Source organism: Notamacropus eugenii, chromosome 1, assembly GCF_028372415.1.
Source record: "Notamacropus eugenii isolate mMacEug1 chromosome 1, mMacEug1.pri_v2, whole genome shotgun sequence".
Lineage (NCBI taxonomy): Eukaryota > Metazoa > Chordata > Mammalia > Diprotodontia > Macropodidae > Notamacropus > Notamacropus eugenii.
The window spans coordinates 698,171,057-698,183,076 of NC_092872.1; the positions used below are offsets into that span (position 1 = coordinate 698,171,057).

The following is a 12,020-nucleotide window of genomic DNA, read 5'->3' on the forward strand; positions in this document are numbered from 1 at the left end:
TCTCACAGCAATTTAGCAAATTAAAAACCGTTTTAGTTTCTACTCTTAATTTACTTGGAACTTTCAAGTGATAAAGCCTGATAAAAACACACCAAGTGGAAAAGTTATCCTCTCTCGCCTAGACACATGTAGGCAATGTACTCTTTATTTGTTTCTAAAGCAGAGAGCTCAGCCTGTCAGATTAACATGCAAATAATTTTGTGATCAGCTTGTTTGAGTCCCGTTTCATTAATTCCATAGGAAATGAGATAACAGGGAAAGGAACTGAGTTGTTTCTGCTGCTTACATCTTGAAAATTACTGACTGCAACCTAGCAATTAGGCAGTAAACGACTAGTTCTCCGATTAGCGGAAAGTGTCGTAGATAAAATGCTGGGGCCTAAAGTCAAGAAGACTCATCTTCATGAGTTCAAATCTGGCCTCAGACTGACTCTGTGACCTTGGGCAAGTCACTTCACCCTGTTTGCCTTACAGATGAATTTCTTCATCTGTAAAATGAGCTGGAGAAGGAAATGCCAAATCACTCCAATATCTTTGCCAAGAAAACCTTAAATGGGATCATGAAGAGTCAGACCTGACTGAATAACTACTGAACCCAGAATCTCATCTCTGCTTTGTCACTGATTAGACAAAGATCTTGAACAAATCAGTTCAGCTCAAAAAGGATACAGGAAAGCAGTGGATATAGGAGCAGAAGACCTGGACTCAAATCCTGAATCTTTTCCTTACTACCTGTGTGATTATGGACAAGACATAGAATCTATAGAATCCTAGAATTTCAGAATTGAGAAGGACCTCAATCCAGCTTGAATCTTGATAAATAATGACTAACATTCCCCAGAAGGCTACAAAAATGTGCATATCCTTTGACCCAGCAGTATTGCTTTTGGGAATGTAGCCCAAAGAAATCATAAAAATGGGAAAGGGTCCCATGTGTACAAAAATATTTATAGCAACTCTCTTTATGTTGGCCAAGAACTGGAAATCAAGAGGATGCCCATCAACTGGGGAATGGCTGAACAAGTTGTAGTATATGAATGTAATGGAATACTATTGTGCTATAAGAAATGATGAACAGGACGACTTCAGAGAGGCCTGGAAGGACTTACATGAACTGATGCTGAGTGAAAGGAGCAATACCAGGAGATCGTTGTACACAGTAACAACCACAATATGTGAGAAAATTTTCTGGTAGACTTAGCTCTTCACAGAAATGCAAGGACCTAAAACATTCCCAAAGGACTCTTGAGGCAAAATGCCATCCACATCCAGGGAAAGAACTATGGAATTGGAACACAGAATGAAGCAGAATGTTTTCTCTTGCGTTTTGTTTTGTTTGGGTTTTTCTCATGGTTTCTCTCATTCATTTTAATTCTTCTATGCAACATGGGTAATATGAAGATATGTATAATAAGGATGTGTGTGTAGAACCCATATAAGATTGCATGCCATCTTGGGGAGGGAGGGGGGGGAAAGGGGGGGAATATCTCAGACTTTATGAAAGTGCAAAATTACAAATTAATTTTAAAAAATAATAGCATGAATATAACACTTTATATGCATTATCACATTTGAGTCTCAGTGTCCCTAGGTGGTAAAGTGCTATTATTTATTATACCCTTTTTATAGGGCAGAAACAGGGAAGTTAAGTGACTTTCTCAGGGTTCCCCACTTTGTTAGCATCTCAGGCGGGCTTTAAAATTGGTCTTCTTGATGCCAAGCTGAATGCTCTGTCCACGGTACCACCGAGATGTCTGTAAGAATCTCACTCAATATATCAATAATCGGCTGCTCCATGACCTCCTGTGGCAGCCCATTCCATGATGGGAGAGCTCTGACTTTTAAATCTTTTCCCTTCTATTGAGCCTTTGCTGACCTCAATATTTTCCTGCAGACTCTTGGTTTTGGATTAGATGGAAATTCCCTTTCTGTTTTATGAATCTCTTTCTAGTCATTGACAAAATTGTAGTTGCCCAAACTCTCAACTGTGAACTGAAGCCATCTGCAGGGAACTGAGAGCAATTGGCCATCTTTGTTAACACCACCTCTCAGATGCTCCTTGTTTTTAAAGCTGAGAAGGAGGGGTCAATTAGTCCTCTCTGGATAGTCAAACAAGCCCCCTTTAAAATGCAGACAACAGTCCTTTGCCACAGATTGACAGGAGATCCCTTCTTGCAAAAGATGCTTGGCTGGTCAGACTCCTACCTTTCTCCCATCTTCTCCTATCCTTTTCTTTTTCCTTCCCCATCACCACATTTACCTCTGCCTGTAACTACCAACCAGTCTTTCCCCTGACATCAACATTGTCTTCTTCTGACAGGCATCAGGTTATTTGTTTTTTCCTCTGCTACGGTGGGTGGAATCCTGGACTTGGAATCAGGAGGATGGAGATCTGTGTCTGATGCTGACCAGAATTATGTGACTGGGCAAATCACTTAACTTCTCTGTAAAATGGGGCTCATAATACATGCAGGACGACCTTTGGGGTGCTTGAGATAATATGCATGGAGTGTTTTGCAAAAACATAAAACACTATACCAAAAACTTTGGCAGAGAGGTGGTACAGTGGATAGAGCTTTGTACACAGAGTCAGAAGGACCTGATTTTGAATCCTGCCTCAGACACCAGCTGTGTAACCCTGGGCAAGTCATTTGATGTCCCTGTGTTTTCTCATCTGTAAAATGGGAACAGTAACAGCACCCACCTTTCAGGGTTATTGTGAGGATCAAATGAGATAACATATGAAATGTTTTGCAAACTTTTAATTGTTATATAGACACTAGCTACTACTTTATTATATATGACATAAATGTCAGTTAAGATTATCCTAGCACCTGTGCCTACGGAAGGGAACGATCAGGTTGTTGTGTTTGTCCTTCGTTCTCAAAGAGGACATGACATCAAGATGATGACATGACTTTGAGTTGACTTTGATTTGAGTGAGGGAGGGCTGTGCAAGGTCACCAGCCTCACTTCTCTAGAGCCATTTGAGTTCAGTGGCCTGATATTCATCAGGAAGACTGAAGATGGCCCAGGATGCAATGGGAGACCCTGGCCCTTTTAGGCTGAGGTCTTATCACATTCTCACTTTGAGTGAGATACACCCATCCAATGAATAGGTCTCTTTAAGTAGTTACTCAAGGGATGGCCCCTTTTAATAAAAAAAAAAAATCATGCTAGGAGGGGAAGACCCTCAGTGTTCCTGGGTAAAAGAGAAATAGTTACTATTTAGTATTTATCTAGAAAGATCAGGTATTTAGAACTAGAAAGGACTTTCCTCTAGTCCAGCCCTTTCATTTTGCAACGGGAAAAAAGGTGAAATGACATCCACAGTCACACAGCTAGCCAGGGCCAGGTTTGAACTCCGCTCATCTGGTTTCATATCCAGCCTTCTTCCCATTATATCATGCTTGGGGTAAATGGGTGGGAAGGAAAAATTTGGAAGAAAAAGAAATATCTGCAAACTCAAGATAATAAATAAAAAGGTTGAAGGGACCTCAAGGGCCACCTAGTCCAACCTCCTTAATTTTAAATTTGAGGAAGCTGAAGCTCCAGAAGTTCAAATGACTTGCCCAAAGTCCCTGGAGGTAGTAAGTATCAGAGGCAGAATTTGTACTCGGATTCTCTGACTGCAGTCCGGGTGCTCTTCCTGCTCTGCCACAACTTTCCCCTTAGCTGGGGTGCAAGACCAGAATTTGGAGTCAGATGACCTGAGTTCGAATCTGGATTCTTTTGCTTGTTGCCTCTATAACCTTGGCTAATTCACTGCCCTGCATGGGCTCTTACTTTCCCCATTTGCAAAATAAAGAACCAGGTCCTTTCCAGCTCCTAAGTCCTATCATCCTAGGTTATACCAGATGAATTTTTCCCTGGGATATTTAAGTTTTTCTAGGAAATATTTAATATTTAATTTAATTTAATTAATTTAATTTAATTTAATATTTAATTTAAAAGTTTAAAGGTTTCAGGAAGTAAAAGATTTTTTTCCATCTTGCTTAATTTCCTGGGTATGGCCCCCATGCTGTCCCCCTCCAGGTCTTCCTATGGCTGCTTGGATCTCCAAAGTTTATGTTGGTGGGGGCTCAGAGATGATGGGAAGCAGGATCATGAGATTTAGCCCTTAAAGGGACCCTAGAGAGGAGAGGGTTCACATCCAGACCAAAGGATTATGGGCTTAAAGATAGAAGATGTCCATCAAAGGTCATTTAAAATGACTCCCTCATTTTAAAAATAAGGAAACTGAGGTCCAAAGAGGTCAAATAATTTACACAAGTAGCAACAATCAGAATTCAAACTTAGGTCCTCTGATTTTACGTCTGGTGCTTCTTCCATTATACTATCCTGGACCTCAGTTTCCCTGTCTATAAAATGGGTATGTGTGTTAAAAGTGACTTTCTCTAGATCACACATTTTCAGAGGCAGTATTCAAACCCAGGTGTATTCTGAAAAACAGATCTACTGCTCAGAGGTCCTGGGTTCAAATTCTAGTTCTCCTTCTTATTACTTATGGGACCTTGGGTAAAGTACTTGACCTTTCCAGCCATCAGCTTCATCTATTAAATGAGGGATCTGAACAAAAGGTCCCTTCCAACCCCAAATGTGTCCATACAGCCCCAGGTTTTTCAAAATTGGACTCCATGGGGTGATAAAACCTCAGCCCTGTCGAGTTTCTCTCTGAGTTCTTCCAGTATCTTAGCTAGTCAGCCACAGGCTACAAATGGTCAGAAGGTAGAAGAGTCTGCAGTTTGAGGTGACACAGTCACCAAAGGAACCAGACCCTTCCACATGTGGAGATAGATACCACCCAGGAGCTGTTCACTTGGCTAGTGGGGGGTGCCTGACATCCCTACATTTCCATGGTGGAAAGCTTTTAATGCAATGCCAGTCCCCATCAGAGGAACCAATTCCTCCAGGTACTTCCTTAGAGTCTAAGTTCCTTGAGGGCAGGGACTATCTTTTGCTTCTTTTGGCTTCCCCAGAGTTTAGTATAGTGCCTGGTGCTTAATACATGTTTATTGAAGGACAGTCCACTCAGGAACAAACTAGCTAGAATAAAGCTTAGGTAGGTAAGTGAAGGGAACAGAGTTTCAGATTTCTTTTTCTTACAATAGGATAGAAGCAAGCACTTTCTCTCGGTTCCTGGTGGCTGGGTTTCAGAAATTCTGTGAAAGAATTTTACTTGCTATTAATAACTGCTCAACTAGATGAGCTCAGACAAGCATTGTGCTGGTTTCCTCAGTGGGGAGAGAAGGTTTGGGAGCAAACTTGGAATCAGAGCAGGTCTTAGCTCCCTAGAGGCTCCCCAGGGAGGAAGCCAGACCCCATTCATGGCACCTCCTTCTGTCATCTTGGAGTGGATTCCAGGGTCAGAGGAGAGTCAGAGGACACAGACACCTCATCCTTTCCTTTAGACAGTAGAACAGGGCTAAATATGCTGACTTCCCAGGCCATTACCGGAGATGAGAGTTGAGGCCTCAGAGGAGAGAAGAGGGAAGAGATTTTTGCTGAAAGAAAATAGGTCACCATTCATTACTTTAAAAAGTAACAAGGCACTTAACTGCCTGGAACTCAGTGTCCTCCTAGGAGGTGGTTGGAATAGATCAGGGGTTCATATCTTTTTGTATATGTCCTGGGCACCCTTGCCAGTCTAATGCAGCCAATAGACCCCTTCTCAAAATAATATTTTCAAAGGCATAAAATAAAGTGGATGGAATTACAAAGGAGACCAATTTTATTAAGATATAGTTATCAAAATAAATATAATTTTCAAAAACTGAGTTCATGGACCCCAGTTTTAGAACCCATATGCTGGAGGGTCTCCAAAGGTCTCAATCAATTCTGCCATCTTATGAATTTGTTTGGGAAAAAAAACATTTTAAAAAATAAAGGAGGGGCAGCTAGGTGGTACAGTGGATAGAGCACCAGCCCTGGAGTCAGGAGGACTTGAGTTCAAATTTGTCCTCTGACATTTCCTAGCTGTATGACTCTGGGCAAGTCACTTAACCCCAATTGCCTCAATAAACAAACACATAAGTAAACAGATAGATGAATGAATGCATGAGTGAATACATAAATAAAGCGATGTTTCAGTCCAGGGCTATCACCATATTGGAACATTTAGGACATTTTTGTGCATTAAAAGCTTTATTCTGAGAAGGGGCCCATTGGCTTCACGAGACTACAAAAAATCTCCATGACACAGAAAAGGTTAAGAACCCCTGATTTAGAGTCAGAGGGAGGGATGTTTCCATTGTTTCTTTCCCACAAAGAAATAATAGTCTTCCCTCATGACAAAGATAAATTGAGGTAAATCACCCCACAAACCTTTATCAAACAGCTACTGTCTACAACAGTGGTGTCAAACTCAAATAGAAATGAGGCTGCATGTGGCACTGTGATGGATACCTCTGGTACACAAGGTCCTTGTGTTTAGCATGAGGGATACAAAGATAGATTTGACACAAATCCTCTCCTCAAGGAGTTTATGTTTTTGAAAGGGAGAAAGACATATATTCATACAGAAAATTCACCTAGCCCTTTTAGGCCTTGATTTTCCTATCTGTAAATGAAGGAATTACACAAGATGATCTCTAAGCTTTCTTTAAGCTCTAAATTACAAGAATGTTTGTACTATGATACAAACAGATTGATAAGTTAATGAGGACATGAGCATAGACCAAAGTATGAATGAGAAGTCCAGGCAAAGTGCTTATTTATTAGCAATCACATTCATTTTAGGAAGGCTTAGCAAAGACGTTACAGAGGAAATGATATCTGCCTTGAGTATTGAGAAAAAGAGAGGGATCTTGAGACCCAGAGAAACCATTATAATCTGGAGAGTGTTAACAAAGTAACAGGATAAAGCAGAATGGATACCAGAGACTGAAAATAGTAATAATGAGAGCCAACACTTATATAACATCTTAAGATTTGCAAAGTATTATTCCATGTTATTTGATTTTCAAATCATTCTAATGAAGCAAGTGCTGTTAATGTCCCCATTTTACAGATGAGGAAATTGAGGTTGAGTGGTTAAAAGGGACTTGCCCATGGTCACATAACTGGTCTCTAAGGCAGCTTTGAATTCATTGCTGGGATTTTAAGTCCACTGTTACCTACCTACTGTAGTTCAGAAAGGCTGTAATATAAAGTCCATGAGAGAAGTCAAATGAGAGAAAGCTGGAAAGTTAAGTTGGAGCCATATTCTAGAAAGCATTGAATGCCAAGATAAGGAATTTAGACGTTTATGATTTAGAAGAATTTATTCAATGGTACTGGCATAAAGGATATGTTATAAAAAGGTGGCAGGAAGACCAGTTAGGAATCCATCCTAGTAGACTGGGGAGAGGAGGAAAGAATGAGAGCCTGAACTGAGATAGCTGCAGTAGGGTGGTCCATACCCTCATAAATGACAATATGAAAAAGTATGAACTATTTCTGAATACACATTTAATTCCATTTTACTCAAAATGAATGTTTCTCTTTCTTTCATGTTCTCTCTGTCTTTGGGGGGAATCAAGGATTATGAATACCCCCTCCATACTCATGGTGGCCACCATCCCCGGAGTGAGCGCTGTCCCCCACCCCCTCAAACATTACCCAAAGGGGCTTGTGAAGTGACCAGCTGCCGCTCAGATTCAGTGTGTGAAAGGCACAAGCGTTGCTGCTTCAATGGGTGCATCTATGCCTGTCTGGAATCAGTGCAGCCTCCACCAGGTAAGCGTCAGAGTTAGGGTCAAGAGGAACAGTTTCCTTCAGTTCCACAATGGGGGTGGAGGTGGGGAATGAAGCAAGGAGAGAAGCCCTTTAATATAGCTTTTAGTAGATGCAGTATTTTTAATGCCTGAAAATCTCATCCTCCGTAATACATCTGGCAGTGAATGAATGAATGCATGCATGAATGAAGCCAAATCCTATGTGTTGAAATGGAGGTTCAAAGCCTCAGGGAAATAAATTGCATTGGGGATGTAGACTTTTTATACCCAGGATGAGGGTACATAATTTTTGAACCTTGCCTAGGTCATTAGAATGCCTTGTCCCTTCTCTGCCAGGATCCCAGCAGCATCACTCAGAATAGATCACTAGAGGTACCAGGTTAAATAGGAGGCAGCTAGGTGGTGCATTCCTGGAGACAGGAAGACCTGAGTTCAAATTTGACCTCAGTATTTCCTAGCTGTGAGATTGTTTGCCTCAGTTTCTTCATGTGTATAATGAACTGGAGAAGGAAATGGCAAACCACCACAGTATCTTTGTCAAGAAAACTCCAAATGGGATCATGAAGAGTCAGGCACAACTGAAAACAACTGAACAACATGTTAAAAAGAAAGAATTTAATGCATTCCATTGGTAGTTATGTTGGTGTGGCAAGAACACCAGATTTGGAATCAGGAGATCTGAATTTCCATCTCAGACACTCTTTGTGTGACCTTGGGCAAGTCACTTCCTTTGCTCTGGAACTCAGTTTCTCCATCTGTAAAATGAAAGGGTTGGAATACATGACCGCTAAGATCCCATCCATTTCTAAATCCCATGATCCCAAATGAAAGCTTTGTGGGGAGAACTGGATTTTTCTGTTCTTTATGTCCATCATGAAACCAATTTGCCCACAGTCAGCTTCCAGTCCCTTCCCTGGGGTGTGATTTCAGGTACCCCCTCCCCAAACATCTCACTGTCTTCTAAATTGTCCCCCCACTGACTGGTACCTGAGAATTCTGAGATACTTAGAGAGCATAAGGGCACACAAAAGGAGATATGGGAATGTCACACCTTCTTTGAACTGCTATTAGTGCCGAGATGCCTTAGTGTGGTTATCAGAGTCATTCCTGAGCACATAACAGAGCATGATTGGCAGTGAGTATGTGGACACCAGATTCTAAAGAGGGTGAGGAAGGACCCCTTGGCATGGAGGAGTTAGCTGGCATTGATATAGCCCTCTAAGATTTGCAGAGTATTTTACATATTTTATCTCATTTGAGCCTCACAGCATCTTTTGAGAGGCAAGAGGCATTATGCCCATTTTGCAGAATGGGCATGGGGATGGATGCACTGGAAGACAAAAATTCTTTCCTTCCCTATTCTGTAGGGCTGACCTACCTGCTAAGAGCCCTTGAAGGTGACTCATACCTTGCCTTTGTGGAGTGCTCATCACAGAGCTGCTGAGATCATTCCATAGCCCTATTCATTTTCCCCACTGAAAAGGATATTGAGCAACTATTTCCCTTTGAGAAGGCGTATTTACGAGAAATCGTTACCAGCCTCCATAGTAAGTGGTGACAGAATTAGAAATAGAGACTCATGTTCAGGCTAACTTCAAAGTCATGGGGGAGGACACATAGGACACAGTGTCTCCTGACTGTACCTTCGCATGCTCACTTTACTCTTCTTGAGGTGAGTGACCTCTTTCACCCCTCCTTCCTTCCTTTCTTCCTTGCTTCCTTCCTTTCCTTTCTTTCTTCCTTCCTTCCTTCCTTCCTTCTTGAACCTGTGATTTTATTGCTGTAAGAAACTCCCAGGTAAGAAAACTACTTCAGCCAATGTAGGCTGGCATCTTCTCTGAAGTCTGTCATCTTATGTCACCCAGAGCACTGGAAGGTTAAGTGAATTGGCTAAGGTCATGCAGCCAGTATGGCTGGTTTCTAGGCTGACTCCCTATCCACTTCACAGTGCTGCCTCTCTAACTATCATCATCACCATCATAACTATCACCACCATCAACACCACCACCACCACCACCACCATCATCTTTATCACCATTGTCATCGTTATTGGATTATTCTAGCATGAATGAATCTCTACCTAGATCTATCGAGGGCAAAGTAGGACTAGGGCTTCCTACTGATGAGTGCCTTGGGCTTCCCATTGTCAAATGAGGTGGGCATTTTCCTTTGATGTCTTTGTTTTTTGTCTGTTTTTTCCTAGAATATTAGTTTATAGTATTTTCTAAAGAACTGGAAAGGTCCTTAGAGATCATATAATTTGACACCCTCATTGTATGGTAGAGAAAACTTGGGTCCTCCAAGGAAAGTTAAACTAAGCTAAGAAATGGCAGAACCAGATACTATAACCTGGCTGTCCTGATTCCCATCCAGCCCCACTTTATCATTTTTCCCACATGGGAAACAAGGCCTGTAAGCCAAGGCTGCAGCAAGCAGGTATTCTTGGCTTTACAAGATGGCAGGCTGTTTGGATGTGGCTCCCGTATTTCCTTCTCCCATTGCCAATTTTTGTCCAGCCTACTAATATGTACTAGTTCTCTATGTATTTTTCAAAAAATATATTAAGAAATTTCTACAATGTCTTTAGGATAGCAGACTCTTACTAGTTGTGTGACCCTGGGGAAGTCACTTAACTCTATTTGCCTCAGTTTCCTCATCTGTAAAGTGGAGGCTATAATAGTCCCCTGTCTCACAGGGTTGTTTTGAGGATCAAATGGGATAATATGTGTAAAGCCCTCTGCAAAACTTAAAGACATATGTAAATGTGAGCTATTTTTACTGTTCATGCTCAAAAAAATGTTTCGAATAAATTTACATCTATACATGTACAAGTATCCCCTATGTAGAATTCTTCCCCATTCATAACCCCTATTCTTTTCTGCCTAGTGTTTAGTACACAAAGGAAAAACAAAGAAACGAAAGCACTTTAAGTCAGAAGACCTAAATTCTAGTCACACCTTTCCTTCTTACTAACTGTGTGATCAAGGGCCAGTCTTTTCATCCTCTCCCTGAGACTCAGTTTCCCCATCTGTAAAATGGACATAATATTTGCACTGACTGTGCCTATTCCTCATGGGATTGTCCAGGACTCTCTTCTCTTCTCCTTCTATACCATCTCTCATGGTGATCACACCAGTTCCCATGGATTTGGATATCATCTCTATGCAGATGATTCCTAGGTCTATACATAGCCAATCCTAACCTGTCTCCTGACCTCCATTCTCACACCACCTGTTGCCTCTTAGACATTTTGAACTAGATGTCCCCTAGGCATCTCAAACTCAACATGTCCTAAACAGAATTTTTATCTTCCCTGTCCACCTTCTTCCCAGCTTTCCAGTTATTATGGAGGACAGGGGTCCTCTGGAGCCAGCTCTAAACAGCTTGCAAGGGCCAAGTGTCAGATTTTCAGTGAGAGCCTTTATTCCTGAGAAATCAGCAGGGCCTGGGCTACTGTTACGTGACTGACTAGACTTAAGAAACTGTTATCAATGCATAGTAAACTTACAAGTGTATGTGCACACATTTTATACCTTTTTCTCCCAAAAGCCCAGCTGTTCATCCTTTTCCAGCACATTCCTGTGTTGCTCCATGAACATTGCCCTGGGTTCAGTGCGAGTGCCGTGGAAGGATTGGGAAAGGGATCATCACCAGGGTAGAGGCCTGGGGACCAGAGTTGATTTTCAGTTTCCTCTAGTTCTACCTCTAGGCATCGACAATGCTCCTAGAAAGACTTCCCTAGTTATTACTAGCAACAACGATGATGATGATGAAGATGATGATGACAGCTAGCGTTTATGTAGCACTTTAAAGTTGGCAAAGTGGCTTTAAATCATTATCTCATTTGAGGCTCACAGCACCCTAGCCTAGGGTACCACCCTTCCTTCATTCATTCAGGCTTCTCCCTCTCACTCACTCCACGTATCCAGTCTGTTGTCCAAGCTTGTCATTCCTGGATGATTGCAGTGGCTTTCTAACTGGCCTCCCTACCTCATCTCTTCCCAACACCAATCAATTCTCCACTTTGTTTCCAAACTAATATTTCTAAGCAGTCTGATCAAGTCACACCTCCTTCCTCAATAAACTCCTGTGACTCCCTATTACCTTAAGGATCAAATATAAAGTCTTTTGGTCAACATTTAAAGTCCCTCAGCTTGGATATTTCCAGTCTTGTCTTTCTTCTTGTGCTTCCCTTTCCTGCAAGCTCCCTTCCTTTTAGGTACACTGGTCTAGTGATTGTTCCTCACACAAGACACTTCATGCCTCAGGGAGGGGATAAATATGGATATGGTTCATATTATGATTG

At 41.6% G+C, this 12,020-nt stretch overlaps 1 protein-coding gene across 6 annotated transcripts in view; it reads left to right on the top strand.

The window, feature by feature from the left end:
* The window catches only part of WFDC1 (WAP four-disulfide core domain 1), a 55,516-nt gene that overhangs the window by 18,783 nt on the left and 24,713 nt on the right, over nt 1-12,020 (top strand). For all 6 annotated transcript variants that reach the window (XM_072636191.1, XM_072636189.1, XM_072636188.1 and 3 more), the window contains exon 2: nt 7,520-7,715. In XM_072636191.1, the coding sequence (XP_072492292.1) occupies nt 7,520-7,715 (196 nt within the window). The remainder of the gene's footprint in view (nt 1-7,519; nt 7,716-12,020) is intronic.